The sequence below is a fragment of the Trichechus manatus genome, unplaced genomic scaffold (assembly GCF_000243295.1).
Source record: "Trichechus manatus latirostris isolate Lorelei unplaced genomic scaffold, TriManLat1.0 scaffold00035, whole genome shotgun sequence".
Taxonomy (NCBI): domain Eukaryota; kingdom Metazoa; phylum Chordata; class Mammalia; order Sirenia; family Trichechidae; genus Trichechus; species Trichechus manatus.
The window spans coordinates 14,660,675-14,685,265 of record NW_004443971.1 but is presented as its reverse complement, the minus strand read 5'-3'; the positions used below and the strand labels follow the sequence as shown (position 1 = coordinate 14,685,265).

The window sequence follows — 24,591 nt, the reverse complement described above, 5'->3', positions numbered from 1 at the left end:
CAAAAAGTCATGCTCTTCTCATATTCCTCTCCTGGCTTCCTGTCCCTTGCTGGTAGTCACTGTGTTAATTGCATACTATTAAGGCTCAACTCGGTCTCTCTTAACCTCTGCCAAATGGTGGGAAGGAAACCAGGTCAGTGAACCACAGTCCCTGCCGGCATCTCCCCCCGCCTGGGCAGGCCCCAGGACGTCGCTGGCATCTCACTCCAAATCAGTGTCATTTCATGCTGAGTTCACACCACCATGTTCTCTGTCCTCTGGGGACTTCTGGGCTAAGATGAGCCTGATGCCCCAGCCATCCGTGGAGAGAGGACAAGCAGACAATTGACTAAAAAACACAGAACAAGGTCAGGGATGGACAGTATTAGCTCTTTTCTCAGGGCCCCAGTAGGGTCAGTGCCCTGTGGGCCAGAGGAGGCTTGGGAGAGTTCAGGGGTCTCTGGGAGTCCCGTTTGGGTAAACAGAGTAGCCGTCTGGGACCAAGCAGACTTCCAGGAGTGGGGGTGGGAGGTAATAATAATACTAGTAGGAGCAGCTGATTCTTACTGATTGTTTATTCTGAAGCAGGCATTGTCCTTGTTGTTGTTGTGTGCCGTCGAGTCGACTCCAACTCACAGCGACCCTATAGGACAGAGCAGCACTGCCCCATGGGGTTTCCTAGGCTGTGAATCTTTATGGGAGCAGATCACCAGGTCTTTTCTTCTGCAGAGCCAATGGTGGATTCAAACTGCTGACCTTTTGCCACCAGGGCTCCTGGAATTGTCATAAGCACCTTTAATCCTTCTAACAACCATACGAGGGTTGAAACCTAACTCCCTAGTTTTTCATCACGGCTTTGTCACTTGCTAGCTGTGCAACCTTGGGCAAGTTACTTAATCTCTCTGTGCCTCCATTTTCTTGGTTGTAAAATTGGGGGCGATAATAGTACCTTCCTCATAGGGTTTTGTGAGGATTAAATACACCAATACAGGTAAAATGCTTAGAAGAGAATCTGACACATATTAACTGTTCAATACCTTTTGGCATTATTTGTTATTGACGGGAGGATATTATCACCGCCCCCCCCCCGACCCCACTTTACAGATAAGGAAACTGTTGCGGAGGGGTTGAGTGACTTGACTAACGTGGCCCAGCCAGGATTTGAACCAGGCAGCCAGTCCTGAGAGCCCATGCTCTTAGCCCTGACCTCACTGGAGGGGACGACGCCTCCAGCCGGGGTGCCCCAGGGAGGCCGGGAGAGGCAGCGGGCTTATGAGCACACTGAGCCTGGCTCTGGGAGGGGCAGTGAAGCAAGAGGCCAGAGAAGTGTGGTCATCCGAGGTACCCTGCTGGAGGGATCTGAAATAGAAACTAGAAGGATCTGGATTCGATGTCTTAGGAGGAAGGAAGGGAGAGGGAGGAGACTGAGTGACTTCTCCTCACAACAGTGTTTGGCTGGGATTGGGATTGATTTGCCTCCAGGCAGTGAATTGGACCCAGTGGGAGCCATTTAATGGAGTGTCAAGAATAGCGGAGGCTCGGCAGCCTGGAGCCCCCTCCCCGACTACCACCCTAGCCCGGACCCTCCCCAGACTGTTCCCACTCTGCAGGGCATATGAGTTGCTCTGCATGGTATTTCCAACTGCAAGTCCTCAAAATCAAACAATACATAGGGTTGGCAAGGTCTAGCTTTCCTGTGTCCTGCTTCATGCAGAGAAAACCGAGGCCTCCACATTGCCCAACTCCAGAGGGCATTCATATCCATTCACCAGATATTTATTAAGTGCTTACTATGTGCCAGGCTACCACCTGTCTGTCAGTTTGTCATACTGTGGTGTCTTTCATGTTGATATGGTCCTGGAGGCTATGCCATCAGTGTTTCAAATACCAGCAGGGTTACCCATGGTGGACAGGTTTCAGTGGAGCTTCCAGACTAAGACAGACTAGAAAGAAAGGCCTGGTGATCTACTTCCAAAAATTAGCCAATGAAAACCCTATGTTTTCGGATATAGTGCTGGAAGATGAGCCCCCTAGGTTGGAAGGCACTACACAATAGTGGCAATAATGAACTCAAACATACCAATGATCATGAAGATGGTGCAGGACCAGGCAATGTTTTGCTCTGTTGTACATGAGGTCACCATGAGTCAGAGCCGACTGGACGGCAGCTAACAACAATGTGTCAGGCACTGTTCCAGGAGGTTGGGATACATCAACAGACAAAACAGGCAAAGACCCTGCCCTTGTGGGACTTATGTTGCAGTCTGGAGCTGTGCAGTTGTACATGTTCTACATGGTCACTGTCTTAGTTATCTAGTGTTGCTATAACCAAAATACCACAAATGGATGGTTTTAAGGAACAGAAATTTATTTTCTCACAATTTAGGAGGCTAGAAGTCCAAATTCAGGGTGCTGCTCTAGGGGAAGACTTTCTCTCTGTTGGCTCTGGAGGAAGATCCTTGTCTGTTCAGCTTCTGTTTTCTGGTTCCTTGGAGATCTCCGTGTGCCTTGGCATCTGTCTTCCCCATCTCTGCTTGCTTAATCTGCTCCTTTTATATTTTGTAAGAGATTGACTCAATACACACCCTACACTAATCCTGCCTCATTGACATAACAAAGACAGCCCATTCCCAAATGGAATTATAACCACGGGCGTAGAGGTTAGGATTTACAACATGTATTTTTTGGGGACACAAGTCAATCCATAACAGTCACCCTGGAGAAACCCCAGCCCTGGGATATATCTCCCACCCCAAAGGGCAAGGTAGCGATCTGACCCTCGTGACACCACCAGGAGGTCAAGCAACAGCAGTCTGTGGGGCACCTGCCTTCACCGTGCGTCTTCGGTGCTGGGAAAGATGAGGTGGAGGAGGGAAGTGATAAACTGCCCCCCTGGGTTTCTAGGAGGATTGTCCCCCATACCACATACCTGTCTGTCTATCCTGGACTCGGCTTCCTCCTAGCGGGCCTTTGGATATTCAACACTCCAACCTGAGACAATCTGTTACAGATCAGATTTCTAGGAAATCTCGGCCCCTTTAGTTCTCTGAGTGCCCATAGGCCATGGGAAGGCCCTGAGGATAAGAATACTTACAGGGAGGAGGCTTGGTTAATAGGAACTTCTCCAGACTGGAGTACCCTATACAACTTTGCGGGTAGTTTTCCAGGGAGCCATGGGGCAGCTAGAAGTTTCAGTGGCAGGAGGCAGGAGGAACCTAGACTACTTGCTGAACTTCTGTCGCTGCCCTCCCTACTCCTGTGACCAATCCACGGAAGCTTTATCTCAAGTGCTGCCCTGAAGACCTGGTTCACAGGTCTTCCCCCTACCCCCTGGGCAAAGGTTTGCCAAAATCCATAAAGCCAAACCAGTTGCCATCGAGTCAATTCCATCTCATAGCAGCCCCATGTGTGCAGCCTAGAACTGCTCCATAGGGTTTTCAATGGGAGCCCTGATGGCACAGTGGTTAAGCGTTCAGCTGCTAACTGAAAGGTCGGTGGTTCGAACCCACCAGCTGCTCTGTGGGAGAAAGATGTGGCAGTCTGCTTCTGTGAAGATTATAGCCTTGGAAGCCCTATAGGGCAGTTCTACTCTGTCCTATAGGATCACTATGAGTCAGAATTGACTTGACGGCAATGGGTTTGGTTTAGTTTTTGGTGACCTTTTGAAAGCAGATCGCCAGTCCCTTCTTCCAAGGTGCTGCTGAGTGGGTTTGAACCACCAACCTTTTGGTTAGTAGTGAGACACTTAACCCATTGTACCACCTAGGGACTCCAAAGGTTGGCCAGCCCTCCTCAAAACTTTTGAAGTAGGGTCTCCCTCAGCCTCAGTCTCGGGAAGGCCCAGGGCAAGTGGACATCCTGCACCAGGCCTCACCTCAAAAAGTGCTGTCTGCAAAGCCAGTCATCTTCAAGGCCGTGGTCCCTCCCTCCAGCACCACTGAATGGACAGAAACTGGAGCATAGCAGCCCACACCCCCATGGTAAGAGGATTAGGGTCCCCTGCTAAGAAAATTCCCTGCACAGTAAGGCCGCCCAGCAGGGCTTACCCAGAAGGTGCTCTGGGGAGAGGCAGCTGAAGAGAGTGAGGTGACACAGACACAATAACCATGAAGATTAAGTGTGAGAATTACCCCAGTCACAACATTCCTTGTCCATCTGAGTCCTTTAAAAGGTGGAAGGAACCCAAAACCTGCCTTCCTGTGTGTGGCTCTCAGAGGGTGGGAGTCCGGCTTCAGAGGGAACTGAAGATAATTAAAGGGTCAGGACCCAGGAAGGGTCAGCAAGTGTGGGGTCATCCATCCCAGAGCAGACGAAGCTACGGGGTGGTGGGGGGAACACAGAGAAATGCTTAGCTGTCTGTGTGTGCAAGACAATCATTGCACCTGGACAGACAGCCGGAGAAGAAATGAGTGAGTTCTGCCACGTGGAATGATTGAGCTCAGGTAGGTAAGAGAGTGTCCTGAGCAGGGGAAGAGCTCAGCCCCAGTGCTGGTAGAGGGTGAGCAGCCCTATGTTTGCATAAACACTGTTTCAGTCCAGGGGCAGGCACTGACCTGATGAGCTTGCTGCATCCTTCCTGCTGAAGAATTGGGTTTCCATGGAGGCAGGGGGGAGCGCAGAGGTGGTAAGCTCCTTGTGATGAAATCCAGCGGTGTGAAAGACTGTTCTCATCACAGCCTTGAAACGCCCACCCATCACACCAATGAATATTCCTAACATTTGCAGAGCAGTTTTTATATGCCAAGTAATTGCCAGTGATTATTCTATTAAAATTCATTGAAACATGAATCCATGGCATTCCTCTGTTAAGTTTAATGCGTCATTTAAAAACCTAACAAAAACTATCATAAAACATACGGGTGCCAGCTGAGAAAATGAATGCAGCCGGGAAATGGGTGCGTTGTTCTCTCCAGAGTAGGGAGAAGGCCAGTTTCATTTAAATCAGGTGTTTCCAGCTGGTTGCGGTTAAGGTGAATAGCGCCTCCTCCTGACTCAGTTGTCTTTAACTTTCTGGCCTCGAGGACCTCTTTAAGGATCTGACTGACATTGCAAAATGTCTCCCCAGACAAATGGACATATTCACAATGTTTGGCTTGTAATTTGATGGGAGGTTTTATGGACCTGCTGAATCCAATCTGTGAACACAGAATAAGGCGTTCTGCTCTGAGGTAATGATGGCATCACTGGGTTGGCAAGACAACCTCAGGTTTGGGCCTCTTGTTTTCCCTTATCACGTTTTTGGGTTTATGTGGCCCAACACAGTGGGGCAGTAGAATTTATCACCACTGGGCCAGTTCTGTCCTAAGGCAGGACACTGAATAAGATTATCTTTGAGGTCCCAGTTAGTATTGTGATTCAGTGGCCTTAAAACAACCAACTCTGCGTAGATGGTCAGGTTTGGCTCCAGGTTTGTCCACACCAAAGGATACTATAGACACAGCAGTGTGCGTGTCTTCATCCAACATGCGGACACGGCCACAGCTCATGCTTCACCCTCTTCTTGCCTGCCTGGAGTCCCTCCTCACATGCCTGCAGTTGCCTTGACAACAGATTGGGCTGGTCCTGATCTGAGAGGGATGTACCTGGGTAGTGTAGAGCTTGTCTGGGGCCCAGTGTATGATGGACACCCCGACTGGTGGGTATGGGACAGTTGCCATGGCAACGTATAAGACAAGCACATGTGGAAAACGTTTGGACTTCTTAGCCTGGGCTCTTTATTAGCTTGAGGTATAGGGGGATCTGATTTGAAGTGAGTACAATTTCCAGCAGAACACTTGATTAGGTATTTTCCGCCTGCCTTTCCCTTCAGCCACTCTAGCTGTGAGCCCATGAGCAGAGGGAGTGGCGACTCTCCACCGCTTAACATCACCTCCACTCCCACCTCCTTTCTTATATGACCAGTCGAACTGCCTAAGGCCAACCAACAGGTCAAAAGGGAACCCCCAAGACTTGAGAATTGTTGTTGTTGTTAGGTGCTGTCAAGTCAATTTTCGATTCATACTGCCCCATAGGGTTTTCTAGGCTGTAATCTTACAGGAGCGCATTGCCAGGTCTTTCTCCTGAAGAGCCGCTGGGTGGGTCCAAACTACCACCCTTTCAGTTAGCAGCCCAGCGCTTAACTGTTGTAGCACCAGGGAAGTCTTATGGGGTCCTGGACTGGTTGGGACTTCCAGGATATAACTAGGCAGAATTTGACTACATGCTTCCCTGACTATAATCAGTAGGCAGGTGTCATGGATTGAATTATGTCCCCCTAAAAATGTGTGTATCAATTTGACTGGGCCATGATTCCCGGTATTGTGTGATTTTCCTATATGTTGTAAATCCTGCCTCTATGATGTTAATGAGGAAGGTTGGGCTGCAGTTGTGTTAGTGAGGCAGGACTCAATCTACAAGACTGGATTGTGTCCTGAGGCAGTCTCTTGAGATTTAAAACAGAGAAGCAAGCAGAGAGACAGGGGAACCTCAAACCACCAAGAAAGCAGTGCTGGGAGCAGAGCGCATCTTTTGGACCTGGGGTCCCTGCGTAGAGAAGCTCCTAGTCCGGGGGAAGATTGATGAGAAGGCCAACAGAGAGAGAAAGTCTTCCCCTGGAGCTGATGCCCTCAATTTGGACTTTTAGCCTACTTTACTGTGAGGAAATAAATTTCTCTTTGTTATAGCCATCCACTTGTGGTATTTCTGTTATAGCAGCACTCGATGACTAAGATAGCAGGAAAGGTAAAAATCAGTGTGGCCCTGGATGATCAGGGAAGGCTTCGTAAAGATGGTGGCCCTGAAGCTGGGCCTTGAAGGGTGAATTGAACTTGAATTTATACAAGAGAAGACATTCCAGGAGAAGGGCAAGGCAAAGCACAGGTGCAAGGGTGGAATTAGGTCAGGAGTAGAGGGGAGGTAGGAGAGCATTGGAGGGCAAGATTGCCAGGTCTTGAGGGTTGGGCGATGGTCAGCCAGATACCATAAAGTAGAGAAAAGTCCTTTCTGGGAGGCTATCCAGGCCACCAAGTCAGAGATATGCTCTCCTATGGAGCTCTCCTGGCTTTAAAAGAATGAGGGTCTAACAGTTGGAGGTCCTGGGCCCCACTTCTCCAAAAGAAGAGGAAGGAGGAACCCAGTGCTTTGCTGCACACCTCCTGGGCCCCTGCTGAGGACCAACAGGGTCACAAGGAAGAGAGGTCCCATGCTCTAGCCTAAGGGTTAGGACTCTTGGTAAAACAAAGAACAGCAGCCCAGCCCTCATTCTATCTCTCTAGCCCTGGACTTCCCAGTGCTAGGGCCAGCTGAAAAAAACCATGGGTGAAGGAAGGGCCAGTCTTTGGGGCTTCAGCTTCTGCCCTCCTCTCCCAGATCTGGTGCAGGCCCTCCCAGTCATCCCTCAGCCACAGCTACTACAGCCTCTGGGAGCTACATAGCCCAGAGCATTCTGCCTCGGAAGAGGAGACCTTTACCCCCTCCCAGCCTTGGGGAGCTCTGGCCTCCAGCTGGGGACACTGGGCTTCAGGCTCTAGTCCTGTTCCTGGTGTGACCAGAGATGACTTGTTTTGCTTCTCAGGGCCTAGTGTCTGCCCCTCCCCTTTCACACAATGGGCAGGCTCATCCCTGCTCCATCCCTGGCCCATCCCTGCCCTACTGGCTGCAGAGGCTCAAGGGAAGATGTGTCCTGCCAGCTGTGAGTTCCAAGGAATGTGGGTTGTAGCTTAGGACTTCTCCGCATTTCCACCCTCCAGGAAACTCTCCCTAGACAGTTGGACCAGAGGGCAGGCAGCCTGAGGCCGCAGCCCCTGCCTCTACTTCCTGCCTTCAGTTTGCTAAGCCTCATTTTCCTTGGCAGGACAGATGCAAATCTCTCCTGAACCCACACACTTGACCTTGAGGCCCCCCCAAAAATCCCCAAGTCCTGAGCTCAGAGACCCTCTTCGGACCAGTGAGGCTGAAACAAGTCCCCATGAAATCCACAGAAACGTCTCAACTACCAAAGCCTAGCAAAGCAAAGGTGGCAGCTGGGCTGGAGGCTGGGTAAGCAAGTGGATCAGTCTGGATGAGGCCCCGCAGATGCAAGCAAGCTGGAACATCCATGTTGAACCATTGTGTCCATTGTCCCTTTTTCTTCTGGGGGTAGGAGTGGGGAGTGGGGCTGAAGTTCCAGCTGGGAACTGCCACATGTGCCAGGGACCCTGAGTAGACATTACCTACTCTTGCCCATGTCTCCTAGAGGTGTGGCAAAACAGTTCCCATGTCCCTGAGCAGAGCAGACATGTGAGGACAGGAGAGGGTATCAACCATGATAGGTCCCACAGTCCCACAGCTCGTTCCCCCGAGGAGCAGGGAGAGGTTATGCTGGCCTCTCTCTGGCCCAGAGCTGGGGAGAAAGAGGGAAGACTTTGCTGGGACACCATCCCAGAAGCCTGACTCCCATTCCAGCACACCAGCTGCACCATCTCTTGCCATGGGGTATTGAGAGGTCACTGCTGTTTACAATCCCCCACACATCTGTTCTGTGTCACGCATTCATTCATTTTATCAATCGTCATTCAACAAATATTTTTGAGAGCCCACTATGTGCACAGAGCTGTGATGGGTTTGGGAGGAAAAGTTCATAATCCCTGACCCCTGGGAGAGCCAGTCTGATAAGAGGAGACAATTCTTGTCCTCAGGAAATGCCTAGTCTGATGACACCGTTGCAAAACCGTTCAATAGACCAACCAAAGATGGATGCTTGGAAAACACAGATGAGTGAATAATAAACGATGGCTACAGATGTTAGGGAAGTGGTTCAATGAACTGGGTGGGAAGAGTCAGGGAAGTACGAGTCAGGAGGTACATTGTGGTCTCAGGGAGGGCAGGGAGAATAGAGGATTCCTAATCCTTTTTCCAGAACCAGCTCCTTCTGAAGTCTTTCTTATCTTGATTGATGGCAACTTCATTCTTACAGTTGTCCAGGCCAAACTCCTTGAGGATACTCTTTTTTGTTTTAATTATCTATTTATTTTTATTGTTGTAAAAATATACACAACATTTGCCAATTCAACATTTTTCAGGTATACAATTTTAGTGGTATCAGTTATATTAATCATGTTGTGGAACCATCACCCATAATCGTTGCCACATTCTTGAGGATATTCTTGATTCCAGTTTTCCCACACACCCATATCTAGTCTATCAGCAAATTCTATTGGCTTCAAATTATATTCAGAGCCTGACCACTTCCCATTACCACCACAGTCACCACCCAGATCCAAGCTGCCATCATTTCTCCCCTGGATTACTTAACTGCTTTCTCACATGATCCCAACAATCTGTTCTCCACACAGCAGACCCTTTTGAAAATGAAGTCGGGACATGTCACTCCTCTGCTCCAAACCTGTCAATGGCTCCCATCTCACTCAGAGTAAAAGCCCAAGTCCTTACAATGACTTAAAAGCCCTCCACGCCCTGGCCCCCCTTACATCTCTGACCTCATTGCCTGTCACTGTTCCCTGCATCCATTCCTCTCCAGCTGTGTTGTCTCCTCACTGCTCCTCAAACACGCCAGGCACACTCTCCCGGGCCTTTGCTCTGGCTGTGCCCTCTACCTGGAAAGCTGTTCCCCCAGATACCCACGTAGATTGCTCCCTCTCTTCCTTCAATCTTTATGCACATATCATCTTCTCAGGGAAACTTTCTTCGGCCACTATATCAAAAATTCAGCCCCTACCCTGGATATTTCACATTCTCCTTCCTGCTTTATTTTTTTCTCCTCAGCACTTTTCAAAGGAGCCCTGGTGGTGCAATGGCTAAGCAGTTGGCTGCTAACCAAAAGTTTGGCCGTTTGAACCCACCCACGGGAGAAAGACCTGGCAATCTGCTTCTGTGAAGACTGCAGCCTTGGAAACCCTATAGGGCAGTTCTACTCTGTCACATGGGGTCACTATGAGTCAAAAGTGACTTGATGGCACCTAGCAACAACAACAGCAGTGGCACTTTTTAGTAGCTAACATTTTTATCAAGTTTATTGTCTGTCCCTCCCATTAGAAAAGTCTTGTAAGGGGAAGGATTTTTTATCTGTTTTGTTCTCTACCATTTCTCCCAGCACCTACTATACCTGGCATATAGAAGGCACTAAACAAGGTATGATCAATGGGGAGCTGGTCGTCTGGCTGCAGACCAGACTGCACACAGGCATCAGCTATGTCAGCAGCTGCTAGCCTGGCCTTGGCCATGTGGTGGGTGCTCAAGAAGTCCTGCAGAAAGGTGCAATGACATGGGGAGAGGAGGACAGAAAGAAGTGGGAAGCAATGGCTGGGAGCTCTCAACAAAGGCAGAGGGGTTGGAACATGCTTGGGGAGGTGATGAAAAGAACTCATTAGAGGGCTCTGAGCTGGGAAAATTTAGACGTGCTTGTCACTCAGTTGGGTTGGTGACAGTTGCACCCCGGCCCAGGGTGGGTGGGCTATGCTTGCAGAGCCATATGGCTGTGTTCCTCGCCGTTGCTCTCCAGATCCTGACTGTGGGTACAGAAATCAAGAAGATCTTTCCCTCTTCACTTCTCTGCCCTTAGCCTGTGGAGAACCAAGGGTGGCCTCACCTGCCTACTACCCTCTGGCTCAGGTCCCCCCTTGTCCCAAGACCATCTTTCAAGGTCAACAGAATGGGTGTAGCCTAGTCCTCCTTCTCATTGTCTCCTCTCTTCCACTGCCACCCAGCTCTCCTAACCCAATCCCAACAGGCACAACCCCCAGACCCCCCACAGACAACCCAAATTTCCAACCAATTTCCAGCCACAGGGGCATGAGAATGTAAAATGACACAGCATGCCTTTCCTTGGCTGTATGCCTATATCTTCATTCTTCAGATTGCTTTAAGTTATGGGCCAACAGATGTGGTCAGATCACTCACCCCATCCCTATCCTGGAAACTGCCAGTGCCTGGGAAGAGAAGAGAGAAGAGTCAGGTGATAAGTCAGTCTTTGGGGAGCTGGGGACTGGGGACTCCCACGATTCCAAACCAGTCTATTTCCCCACCTCCCCTTCAGAAATTGGCAGGATCCTGGCCCCTTAGATAGGTCACTGATGTGTCCTCAGTGGACCATTCACAGCCTGTCTCGGGGGGAGAGGGAGATGGCAGAGTGGGAGGGGCACAGGGCTGGGTTTGAGCATGGTGTGACAGGGCAGGTCCCTCTCTTTTTAAGAATCACTCGAGGAAACATTCTGCACATATTGGCTTTATCGACTGATGCTGGAATGGCTGTTGCCACGGCAGCAGAACACTCCCACTGCAGTAGAGGATGGTGGGAAATTCAGGGGATGTGAAAGGAATCAAAAAAGAGCCAGACAGAGGGAGAGGTTGCATTAGGGAGCGTCGGGAAAGTTCCAGGATGCCAAGATGACTATTTAAAGGAACCACTACATGGCTGTGGCAAGACCCTTTAAAGGATGATGGGGAAGGAGAGCAGCAGTGGTACGGACCGGGGGAGATCAGTGCTGGGTTAACTCATGAGATGAACTGTCCATCTCACACACTGACAAGTGGCGTTTCATGTAGGCAGGGAGTGTGGGGCACTAGGTTTAGTTGGTGTGGAGGAGAGCTACTGCCCCTTTTCTGGACAACCCTCTCTTCTTGAAGCAAGCAGAATTTCAGAAGCTGTTTACTGAAGGAAAGGAAAGGAGTGGGATTTGGGGAATAGGGTATCCCTCGAGAGGAGCAAAGGAGGATAAAGAGATGGGGAGGGATGAGGCTGAAACACAGGAACAAATGAGGAGGGAGTAAGACAACCAGGAAGGAAGGAAGATTAGGTCCCTGGGGCAGGGGCATCAGTGAAATACAGGTGCACAGAGCAACAAGTGGAGTAAGAAGTTTCAAAGCCATCATAAAGATGAATTTGAGAGGAGCTAACCTGCAGACCTAGACACCAGAGACAAGGAACCAAATGAACCCAGCGGGGATAGCACCTAGCTTTGCCCCCAGCAGTACTCACTGGGTGGAGGGGACCACAGTGGAAATAATGTTTTCCAGCCAGGATAGTAATCAGTTAATTTTTTCTTGTTTGCTAAGGAGGAGATGAATTTATATGCAAGAAGGGACATTTGGGTTAGACAACAAGCAAGAACAACTAAAACCTGGTATATCAGAGAACAGGTATCCCCAGAATCTCAAATTGCCATTTTTAGGAAAGATAAGGTTCCCATGTGATTGAATGAGGTGTGTCTTATGCAGATTAGAAAATGGCCTCAGAGTAAGGATAACTTTAGAAGGGATAGTTTGTGACTTCATTACATGTAGCCTGTGGGATGGAGGAAAGAAGGGCATGGTCATGCTTACCCAAAGATTTGATGCCAATGATTGGGCTTGACTTCTACCTCAAGCTGGGATCTCAGAGTTTGGGCATAAACATGAGTACCTTATGTGTGCCCAGAGAGAAAGTCCCACGACTGGCCTCATTCTTTGGGAGTTCTCTGTGTCTTGGCCAACTTCTGGCATATTCTAGATAACACCTGAGTCCCTTTAACCAGTTCCTTACTGCTCATTATTCCCTATCTGGAATTGAAAGCCCTGGTCCACCCATGAGTTTCCTAAATGTTGTACACAAACCCTCATGGTCAGTGTGCACTGTGTCCTCTGGTAAACCTTTGCACCCAACTCATCCCCTCCACTCCTTTAAGACAATGCCTTTGCTGGGCAGGGGTGAACATGAGCAACCTCCTTTTTCCTGCTCTCCCCATCTGAACGCTTCCCTTATTTACAACACACCATATTCCAGGAAACCTTTGCTATTTCCTCCACCTGTTCTCCTGCCTGCTCACACGATCTCTTACTCTGACATTCACATGTATTCAGCACCTACTAAGTGCTGGACACTGGGGTTATAGCAGTGAATGAGCTAGCCAGGATCCCTGCTCTCCAGGGTTCACAGTCTCCCTCGTCCCTGCTATGATTAGTATACATACACCTACATCTTTCTACCTGTGATGACGAATGTATTGATACGTGTGACATTGGTTTTTCACAGGAACAGGATTATTCTTTTCCCAGGTCTTGTATTGTCTGTCTTACATCCCTTGCCAGACATTGAGTTCCTTGAGGGCAGAATCTCCATCTTTCTCTGTATCTCCAAGGCCCAGCCAAGAGTCTATGCTTCTTACCAAACATTCCTCTGCCTGAGAGCCCTGTGTTCTCAGTACTATGGTAAGCACATGGTAAGCTCCGATCCTTGCAGATTTTATGGTATCTCAATCCAGCTCTGGGATCATGGAAGGCAGAGTTCTGGGGATACCAGCAAGACCCGAGTCATGCAGGGTACAGACCCAATGTACAGCATTCAGGCCTGCAAATCTGCTTAACAACACAGTTGCAGGATCTGCTCCATGCAAGGTGTTGAGGCAGTTGTGCACTGGGAGAGCTCCTGGGCTGGTGCAGGAGACAGACACATACGCAAATACCTCTCACACTAGGCAGGCTGTGATGATTAGCTCCAGGAGAGCGGGTGAACCTTGAGACTCCGACACAGGGCTCCTCAGATTCTAGGAGGCAGGAGCTTGGTGTAGGGGGTGGGTACAGGACGGGAGAGATGGAGGTTGGGGATGGGATGGGGAATAATCTGATGGTTAGCGCATTCTGGCAAAGAGTTCTTTAGGCTCTAAAACCACCAGTGCGTGGCTCCATCTGGGGCACGCCCAGAGCAAGCTTTGCTTTCAGAGACATCCTTACACTATCTCCTATCCCCCACCTCCTAACCTGAGAGTCTGTTGCTCAGACAACCTGGTCCTGACTCAGAAGGCCGTGAGACGATGGGCAGTGTTGCCCTCTGAGGGGCAACCCTAGACAAGCTACTGCCTACTTCCTCTGTCTCTTGTCCTCTTCCACCCCATCCCTCTTCCCTGCACCCTGTGTGGCAGGGGAGAGAGAGGGGCTAGGGAAAGGTTGTTGTTTCAAATTGCACTGCAGCCCCACTTTAGCACTGGCAGGCAAAGGACCTGTGTTAAACCTCCTCCTGATTCCCTAGGTTTGATACTTGCTCTACAGTTCCAAAGCCCTTTTACCTACGAATCTGGTGTTATAACCATTCTGAGAGAAGCCAGAGACCCAGCTGGGTTGAATGACTTTGACAAGGTCATGCAGTCAGTTAGAACAGGAACCCAGTTTCCTGACCCCAAGATTTAATCCTTTCTTCTGCTGCTGTCAGCCCCCTCCCCTGTCAGCCCTGAGCCCCGTCTCTGCAAGCCACCCAGTCCTACAGCCATCCCCTACCTCCGGGGCACAGGAGGGCAGCCTTGTGCTGCAGCAACTGAAGCAAGGTGGGACAGGGCGTTTCCTGGGGAGAAGCCTTCGATGGTTTGAGGTGGGCGGGGAACCAGAAATCAGGATATTACTTTCCCATCCTTCTCCCATTATCTCTCCCCACACCCCCACGGATCCACTCTCCCTCCGCATCTTGAGCCGTCCTGTCTCTCAGTCGGGTTTACCTGCACCCCCATATCTCCTCACAGACCCTTCCTCTTGGACGCGGCAGGAGACCACCCCTGCCCTCCGAGAACTTGTCCCCACTTCTCCGCGGAAAGGGGGGAGAAAAAATTGGTCGATCCTTTCCCTCCCCTCTACTCCCCTCTCTTCCGCCCCTAGAGCGCTGCTCCAAGATACCTCCCCCTCCCGAGCCAGAAATAGACACGCACTCTCTCTCCCCTACCTCCCTCCCCTCGCGCACACTCCTCCCCTCCTCCCGTTAGCTCTCGGGTCCCCTCCTCTCCTTCCTCCGCTCGGAGATGCAGCCCGCAGCCTGTACTTGAGCTGGCGGGCGGAGTGCGGCGAGGGCGCTGTCCCGCGGTGCACAGCCTGCGGGACTGACGGGCGGGCCGGCCGGGACCCCGGAGCCGAAGCACCCTCGGGCGCCGGCCGAGCCTCGGCGCCTCCATTCTTGTTCTGATTGTTTAATTTTAATTTGTATTTTTCCCCGCCCGCCCCTTTTTCTCTGTCCCCGCCTCATCTCGCCACGATTTCCTTGCTCTTTCCTTTCCCCCGACTTTTTCCCTCGCGTTTCTTTCCTCTGCCTCCACGGCTTGCCTCCCTCTCTCTTCCCTTGCTCCCTCCCCCTTCCTCTCCCCTTCTTCCACGGTTTCTTCCGTCCTTTCTCTCCCTCTTCGCTCCCCCGCCTCCTCCTCCCGGCGCCCCCGCCCCCATTCCCCCTCCCTCCCTCCAGTGCCTGCGGACGCGCGGATCGTCCATGCGCTCCTCGAGGGCAGAATGCTGGGCAGCAGCGTCAAGAGCGTGCAGCCCGAGGTGGAGCTGAGCGGCGGCGGCGACGAGGGCGCAGACGAGCCGCGGGGCGCGGGCAGGAAAGCGGCCGCGGCGGACAGCAGAGGCATGCTGCCCAAGCGCGCCAAGGCGCCCGGCGGCGGTGGCGGCATGGCCAAGGCCAGCGCGGCTGAGCTGAAGGTCTTTAAGTCGGGCAGCGTGGACAGTCGTGGCCCCGGTGGGCCGCCCGCCTCCAACCTGCGCAAGCAGAAGTCGCTAACCAACCTCTCGTTCCTCACGGACTCCGAGAAAAAGCTGCAGCTCTATGAGCCTGAGTGGAGCGACGATATGGCTAAGGCGCCCAAGGGCTTGGGCAAGGCGGGGCCCAAGGGCCGTGAGGCTCCGCTCATGTCTAAGACTCTGTCCAAGTCGGAGCACTCGCTCTTCCAGGCCAAGGGCAGTCCGGCGGGCAGCGCTAAGACCCCTCTCGCACCGCTTGCGCCCAGCCTGGGAAAACCGAGCCGCATCCCGCGCGGCCCCTACGCTGAGGTCAAGCCGCTCAGCAAGGCTCCCGAGGCGGCTGTGAGCGACGATGGCAAGTCGGACGACGAGCTGCTCTCCAGCAAGGCCAAGGCTCAAAAGGGCTCTGGGCCGGTGCCCGCCGCAAAGGGCCAGGAGGAGCGCGCCTTCCTCAAGGTGGACCCCGAGCTCGTGGTGACCGTGCTGGGCGACCTGGAGCAGCTGCTCTTCAGTCAGATGCTGGGTAAGTCCTGCCGCCCCGCCCCACTCCGCCCCTAGCTTTGCCCTGGCCTGCTGCAGGGGAAGGTGTGGGGGAAGAGCAGCCCCTACCCGGGTCCTTGGGACTCTGCTGACCACGGGTCAGGTTCTGAGGGGGTATTGCGCCCAGATGTGCAGGGCTGGCCCACCTCCAGATGAGCATGGCTTAAGTTCGCTTCCTCAAAAATGTCACCAGGCTAGACCTCTGGTCTTGCCTGCCTGAGGTGAGGCAGGACAATGGAATGGGGTCATAGGTTTTCAGAAATGGAGCCATTGTCTTCCTCGAATTTTAAAGACCAGAATCCTAATATGTCAGAAATCTGGGGCTGATGGAGACCTCTGTTGTGATGTGGTCTGTTCTCAGCCAGAGAGTGCCCAGCATTGCTAGAGGGGCGTCCAGTGAGAGGCCCGGGTCTAGGGGACAGGTGTGGGAAGCGCGGATGTGAGGGCTGGCTGGCTCTGGAGCAGAGCTGATGCTCCACTTTCTCTCTGGATCCCCGATGGGAGCACGAGTCGGATTTCCTGGGTGTGGGGGTTCTGGCAAGGAGAAGCATCTGGGGCCAGGGGGCGGGCGGCAGCCAGCTGCGCGCACCTGGATGCGCGTCCTAGACCTCGGTCCCGGCTCTGATTCCACCCCTAGCCCTCAGGTCTTTTAGAGCTTGTGGAAGGGTCCGGGCTTTCGCGCCGAGACTCTTGTTTGACTGAGAAGCTTTTGCCCTTTGGCTAATGGGAGCCGAGCGGGCGGGAAGGGAGGAACAAAGCTCGCTCGGGCGGAGGAAGCGCAGAGAGCTGCTCCATTGTTGTCCGAGCCTGAAGAGTCTATACAGAAAAACCCGGAGCGGGCCCCGGAACGGCGCTTGCTTTCGCCGGAGAGCTCCTGCCCTCAGAGAGGGATAGATCGGGGATGTGCTGGGCGTACGGCTGCCGTCCCTCGGGAACCGGCATGAGTCGTGCCGGGGCCACAGGAGGACGGTGGCGAGGCCTGGAGCCCGGGCGGGCCGCCTTGGCTCCCCGGACTTGTTGCAGTGGCTGGGATGTGGGTCCTCCGGCGCCCGCCCAGGGACCCGAGCTTCCCGGGTCCTGGGCAAGCTGCCCACCTGGCTGGGGGCTGGGAAGGGGCGTGTCCGCGCGCGTGTGAAGGGGCGGGGCCGAAGCGGGCTGCAGTCCGAGTGACGGGCCAGGCGAGGTGGAGCGGCGTGGGGGTGGTTTTGCGGGGGGCTTGCCTGGCAGCCCTGGAGAATGCAGAGCTGGAGGAGACCGGTTCCGCCGGCGCGATCTTCCCGGGACCCCCAGACTCTGGTGTGGACTAAGATGTGGGTGCCCTGACCGGGGCAAGGATTTGGATCTTAGGAGAACAGATTCTCCTGTAGGAGACACAGATGGGCTTTGCAGGGGCCATGAGACTGGAGAAGGGCGAAGAAGGGAAGAGCGGCCTTTCCCCTGCAAGAGCCCCTCCTGAAGGCCCTGTCATCTCAGGGAAAAGTGGGGATTGGGGTGGAGGGACGCAGAGCTGACTAGGCAGTCTTACTTTCCAAATGGAGTATGTCGTCCCTTGCAGAGTGCCCTGCTCTCAAGGAGCTTACATTCTAATGGGGTGAAACAGACAATAAAGAAAGACAGAAATAAAATAATTCCAGACACTGGTGAGTGCTATGGAGAAAATGAAACGGGGCCATGTGATAGAGAGGGACTGGAAAGGGGAGGCCTACTTTGGCCTCTCTGAGGAGATGACAGTTGAATTGTGGCTGAGGGATGAGGAGGCACCAGGCAGGCTGGGGGAAAAGCATTCCTTGAGGAACTGAGAGGAGGGTGGGAATGGTACTGGGGAGAGGAAAGCATGGTCTCTCTGACTTGAGGAGGCGGAGGGAGTGTCAGGGGGCACAACCCCGTTTTCAAGCTCAGGGCTTCACCTGCTTGTGATGACTTAACCTGATACGGGCCCTTCCCAGACCTGGAAGTCCCAGCAATGCCCTAGGACCTGGCTTCCCCAGTGAAGCCCTCTTGGTCATTTCTCAAGGGTGACAATCACAAAAACCCTGACAAGTAGTCCTGGAGCTGGCTGGAGAGAGAGGAGGATGGTAAGAGAGGAGGGAGAGGCTAAGCTTGGGTCCCTCACTCTGCTGCTCAGCAGTTGTCACTTCTCAGAGCACGCTCACTCTGGAGCCACTTCACAACCTTGGAGATGAGGAGGGAACACCTCTACCTACTTTCCAGTTGGGGAAATGCAGGGTCAAAAGGATTGAGGGCCTTAAAGTCATCCATGGGTTGATGGTGGGAGGGAGAGTCTACATTTATTTGTCTCCTGATTCCTGAGTCACAGCTTTTTCTACAAGACCTGACTGGAGGGAGGGAAGGATTAGATGACAAAGAGGGTCTTAACCAAGACAAGTGTTTGCTGGACAAAGGCCATTGCCCTGCCCTGATGACCCCACCGAGGGGCCGAGGAGCTCAGCTCTCTGCTAGGGGGAGAAGGGTAGAAAATCAGGCAAACTTGCTGGGAGGACCCAAGGAGGGAGAGAACGGGGTTCAGGCCCTAGGCGGGCAGTGCTTGGCATCACGTGGTGGCAGAGAGCAGAGTAGAGGGGAGAGCTGGTGAAGGTTGAGGTAGAGGTGGAGAGTAGACTCGCTGAGGGGACAGTAGAGCTGATCAGTCTCTCGGAGCCCATGAAGGTTCCAGGTGTCAGGGCAGGACCTCAGTGGAGAGCAGGCTGGCCTCTAGGGAGAAGAATGGCTGCCTTGGTGTCTCAGGATGGTGACTAAAGACACAGGGTATTTGTTCCCCACGTGTGAGGCTCAGAATGGGGTTACACTCACTCCGTGGTACCATCCAAGGCCCAAGAAGCTGGCAGATTCAGTCTCTCAGGGAGTGGATAGAGCAAGTCCTAAATAAGAGCCTTTCTGGAATAAAAGAGAAGAGCTGAAACCTGATCATGCCCTTCCCAGAAATCAGCTGGGGCCCAGATGGTCTGGGTAGGCTCCCTGCCCCTTCTCTCACCTTGGAAGATGCCAAGTAGCTAGGATCCCATTGGGAAATCCTAGACACACTCAGAAGACTGAGGCGGGGATATCCAGGGGAAAATGGGCCAATCCCAGGAATCAGGGACCTTTGGACCCTGACTCAATAGTCCCCATCAGGAAGTTCGGCTCCCAGAAGAAAGGCAGGCAGCCCAGGACCCTCGCCTGGATGGGGGCAGGGCAGGAGGCTGCGTTCCTGAGTTCCCTGTGTGGAAGTCCTAAGCTCTGTGACCTCCTCTGGAACTCTGTTTCCCCATTTGTGAGTGGAAAAGCCCCTCCCATGGCTCTTCCTTACTCAATAGCGATTGGGGGAGGGCACAGATTAAGGTGGTTAGACCTGGAAAATGTCCCAAGGGGCTTAAATGGGGCCCATTTTAACAGAGTAGTTAAACACTAATTATGATAATATCCCAGACCACACTCTTCTACCTCATTGACCCTGGGCCAAAGAATCTCAAGGCAAAATCAGTCTGTTGACTTCCCACACAGCCAGAGGTAAAGCTAAGGCAGCCCAAGGTCAGTGTGTGAAGGAACTGAGCGAGGAGTGGAGCCTGGAGTCCCACTTCCTCAGACAAGGTGTCTGGGCCCATGTGAGGAGTTGCCATGACAACAATTAGACCCTCAGATGCACAGGCCAAACAGAAAGGAAGAAGGAAGGCAGGAAGGTCTCCATTTCTAAGTCAATTTGCTGCTGGCTTTGTTTGTTAACTCCAGAGAATGTGCTCTGGGATGCTTTGAGGAGAGAGGGAAAGAAATGGCTTTGCAAATACTTTTTTTTCCTTTATATTTAATGCATTGCTGGGGGGTGGGGTGGCTGGCAGAGAGAGGAAAGTATAGTTGTCGTGAATTCTCCAAGGAAGAACTGGAGGCCCAGGGTACACAGGTGATTTGTACAAGCTCACCCAGCACCCTGTTTCTGAGGCTCCATGTCCAGAGCCATTCTGACTCCTTCCCAGGGGTTCCCCCAGGCCTGGCAGGAGAGTGAAGACAAAGCTTGCTTCCACCCAACACCCCACTCTACCCCCAGGCTGCACAAGTACCACTGGAGAACGCTTATAGAATCATACTTCAAATCTCAAAAGGATCATCTTGTCTAAACTCCCCATTTCACAGATGAGAACATGAAGGCCAGAGAGGAAGAGGGACCTACTTGGCCAAGGCCACCCAGTCACTGATGGCAGAGCCAAGAATGGAACCTGGCCTTCTGATGTCTACTCTTTCCACCAGCATCCCCTGCCCTTGTCTGGGCCTTTTTCCTTCATGGCTTCAGTGATGAATGGAGCACTCCCGTGGGCAGGAGATGCTCTGGGCATCTCGCTTTCTTGTGGTGGGAGTAGGGGAGCTCTGCCTTCCCAGAGGTTGAAGGAAGGCTGTGATAAGGTGTAGGGGCCTGCTGGTGAGGCTGTGGGAGAGTGTGTGTGTGTGTGTGTGTGTGTGTGTGTGTGTGTGTGTGTGTGTGTGTAGGAGGAGGAATTGCACAGGACCTTCAAGCTGTGAGGCCTTCTACCTTCCTCAAGGTTAGTGCCAAGGGGAGCGTTTCTTTTATCACCATGTTCATAATTTTTTCTCCCAAGGCCAGGCTTAGTGCTCTGCAGAGGCCCCACTCAGGTCTTGCTTGTCTCCTTTGGGCAGTGCCTTGTCCAGATTGATGCAGCCAGAGCTGTTCTCCTCCAAAGGCAGCCACTGTCTGTGCTTCTGAGAGTCTTGGATGGGTAGGTCTTAGAGGCAGTTTCTCTGCTCTGGGGAGAAGGTGCAGATGGAGCAGAAGTGCTCAGAGCTCCTCTGCTTCCCTGATGGATATACCAACCCAGGGAGATACCCTGTACCATCAATGGTGGCTCCAACACCAGGCCACTGGCCCCTTCTAGACCTGGATTGAATGGGTAACAGGACCAAGCCACCTAGAATCCTGGGTTTCTCCTGACACTTCCCTCTTGTTACACACCCCATCCCCTCCGCTATTGAGGCTGCAACTGCATCAAAACCCGCCACCCTCTGTGACCTGTCCCCACTGCCAGGCTGCCAACACCAGATGCTTTCCCTTCTGCTAACCTCCAATTTCACCTTTCTCTGCAGCTAGCCCTCCACACACACAGGCACCCATGCCTTACAACCTCTGACCCAACGGCTGAAGGTGCAGGTTGCTCCATGAGGCCGAAGGGAGAATCAGCCTTGCCCTTACCAGGCTGAGCAGAGCCCCCAGGGTGCGTAACTGCAGCCCAGCACCCTTGCCGCTGCACCACCCTGGCAGCACACTGCAGCTCCTTCTCCTCCACTGCAGAGTACTCCGCCCCCCTCACCCGTCCCCGAGATCTCATAGAACCACAGAGTGGAAAATTGTCTAGTTGAGCCACCCACCTAAAGCCGAAATTAATCTTTCTGTAGCATCATAGGCAGGTGGGTGTTCTGTTTACACGCTCCTAGTGACAGAGGGCTCACTACCTTATTTTCCTGGAAAGCACTCATTATTTGAAAGATCTCTCTTCTGTGGAGCGAAGATTCTTTCTTCCTAGAATTTCCACCCTAGAATTTCTGGATCTTTACAGATGAAGGTAGTCAGCCTTTCACAGAATACCTTTTCTTATATTTGGGGTCAGACCGCTATCCACACGTCATTCCATCTTCTCTCCCTTCCCCTCCTTTCATTTGTCTTTTCTTTTGAAATAAGATCTGATTGGGGAGGAACCCCCTCTGGACCCCACCCCCACCTCCTCATAATGTCTGCACCTCAGAGTAGCTCCCTGCTGGGGACCCACTGCACCTGGCTGAGATTCCTCCTGGCCCAGCCCGGAGGCTCTCCTCCCCACAGCCTTCTCCCTCTGCCTGGAAACCCCATGCTAGCCAGCCAGCGGAGGGGAAATGGACGCCACATGTTTCTCATTTGTGCTGGCTGACCTCCCCCCACACCCTGTTTGGATTACCCAGACGCGTTTGATGTCCCTAGAGCTTGCAGCCTCCCCTCTCGTGCACAGGAAGGGCTGGGGGCCAGGCCCAGCTCGCTGGCCCCCAAGGTTTCTCCGATAGGAGCCTTCAAGGCAGACTCCACCTCCCACACCTTCCTCCATACTAGGGGCTGGGCTTCCTGAGGAAGGAGGACCCCAGCGCCTCCTGGGCTCAGTTCTACCTGTTCAGTGAACACAGGTCTCTGCTTCTGCTGGCCAGCAGGGATCAGAGTGCAGACTAGGAAGATGCCGCAGGAACTGTTTCTCTCTCCCAGCTGGAGACTGATAGAGGAATCGAGCTATGCCAAGGGTGCCGCCAGCATGGACACTATTGTGGGCTAAGTGTGGGTGCAGCAGTGTGTGCCTAGGATAAGGGGATGGCCAGGAGACTTCTCATCTTTTATAAGCACCTTTTTTCCCCAAGCTTCATGCCTCTGGCATGAGGAGGGACAAATTGCAGGGGTGAAAAGCTAAATGGGGGAGAACTAGGACCTAATGAGAATCCCCAGACTCCTCAGCCTGTTCCGGTGCTGAGGCAGGGAGGGGAGCATGTGAAGCACAGCCCACCTGCAGGTTACAGGTTCATCCCCCAAGAACTTGGGCTCCAGCAGGTTCCAGGCTCTTGCTGCCAATGCTGTTGTTGTCCATGGCTTGTTTGACAAAAGTTCTTCGCCAGCTCAGCTCCAGCCAAACCTCAGCAAGGCGGCCAGCGCTCAGCAGGGGCCAGGCCTTGGCCTGAGCCATCCTGGGATCTATTTTAGACATCTCAATGATATGTTATATGTTTTGGGACCATGGAGAGGGTGGTTTCTCCACAGTCTTCTGATTTCTGAGCAGTAACTCTTGCTCTGAGCTTCTCAAGGTTCTAACTCCTATGAGCTGGGGATATGGAAACCAAGAGCAAGGGCAGACCAAGACCTGCTATGCTGAAAATGCTCCCAGAACTGGTTCCTGGGGAAGTCCAGAGTTGTCTTGAAGGATTGCTAGTTGGAATGGTGCTGTTGGGTGGTCTGGTCTGGGAGGCTGAGTCATGGCATAAGTTCCATGTGTTTCTATGGAGAGCCAGGGTTGTCAGTTGTGACCTTGGGCTGGTTAGGAAGATAGAAGAATGTTGACAGAGCAAGACTGAGGCAAGTGTGTCGGAAGGTACGGAGTTAATAAGGAGCTCTGGTAGCGCAAAATGTTAAGCACTTGGCTATTACCCAAAAGGTCAGCGGTTCGAATCCACCAGCTGCTCCTTGGGAGAAAGACCTGGCAATCTGCTTCCATAAAGATTATAGCCAAGAAAATCCCATGGGGCAGTTCTACTCTGTCACATAAGGTCACTGTGAGTCAGAATCGACTCGACAGCACCCAGCGACAACAACAACAATGGGGTTAATAGGCCGTGTGGCACATAGACATAAACCCTAAGCACTTCGGTGAGGTTGGAGTCAGAGTGTGAACACAAAGGGTGTGTAGTAGATGGTGTGTGTTCACATAGGTCAGTGCGTGTAAGTGTTTGCACAGTCATTGGCCTCCAGCATGTGTGCACATACTGAAGGTGCATTTGTGTGCATGTGTGCATGCATGCAAGAACTGGACAGGTTTAAAAGAATCTGAAATACGACCAGGCAAGAACAACTTCCCCCAAACAGACCCCCAGGCAGAAACTGCAGGGTTCAGACTCCCTGGCTCCTTTCCTAGAAAAACACGGAGAGTGCTGGTTACTCAGGCTCTGAAGACACAGGCTGCCTTTGCCCTTGGTGACCCACTAAAAAGGCTCTTCCCTTTTGAGGAAGCTGCTGGCAGCCACCCAGGAGGCCCTGGCTTCTCTCTGCAGAGTCCCTAAGTTGCCACAAGGCCTAGGACTCCAAACCTCAGACTGAGGAGCTTCTGGGACCTGACTCTCCTGGGGGAGGAGAGGAGTAGGCTCAGAGAACATGATAATCCAGTAATAATAACATTTATCAATCACTTAGTATATCAGAGGCATTGTTCTTGTTTATGTATAATAAGCTGCTTAATGCTAACAATAACGCTATGATCCAGGTTCTGTTTGACAAATGAGGAAACTGAGGCTCTGAAATATAGATAATCTGCCCAAAGCCAGGTCAACAGGTGAGCAGCAGAGCCAGGATTTGAATCAACCCCTGTGACGTTCTGCTTCCACAGGCCTCGTGGCTCCCCAGTCCTTGAATGGGATTCCATTTAATTCAGTAGCAGTTTGTCAAATGCACGCTGTGGGCAAAGCACTGTGCTCCTGAGACTGAGGCTTTGGGCCCTGCGTGCTGGTTTTGTGGTACAACGGTTAAGCACTCGACTACTAATCCGAAGGACGGCAGTTCTAACCCACCAACCAGTCTGCGGGAGAAAAGACCTGGCAATCTGCTCCCATAAAGATCACAGCTTAGACACCGTATGGGGCAGTTCTACTCTGTCACATGGGGTCACTGTGAGTCAGAATCGACTCAACAGCACCCAGCAACAAATAGAGGAGGTAAGAAGTGCCCGTGCTCATTCTGGTACAAGGCAGAGTGGAGTATGTGCCCTGAAAAAGTTAGACAGTGCTACCTAGGAGGGTGAAATCACCTGCGCTACAGTCAGTGTGGGGGTGTGTGCACGTGTGCAGTGGATGGGCTGGGGGAAGCTAGAGAAGTGATGTGGGTCCTGAGAGGAAGGGTGGGATTCTGGC

General features: G+C 52.4%; 1 protein-coding gene across 1 annotated transcript in view; it reads left to right on the top strand.

Annotated features, from left to right (window-relative positions):
* The window catches only part of LOC111820378 (neuron navigator 1-like), a 94,517-nt gene that overhangs the window by 4,228 nt on the left and 65,698 nt on the right, over positions 1–24,591 (top strand). Inside the window, exon 2 of the mRNA XM_023730345.1 lies at positions 15,149–15,946. Coding sequence (XP_023586113.1) covers positions 15,193–15,946 — 754 coding nt within the window. The 5' untranslated portion in view covers positions 15,149–15,192. The remainder of the gene's footprint in view (positions 1–15,148; positions 15,947–24,591) is intronic.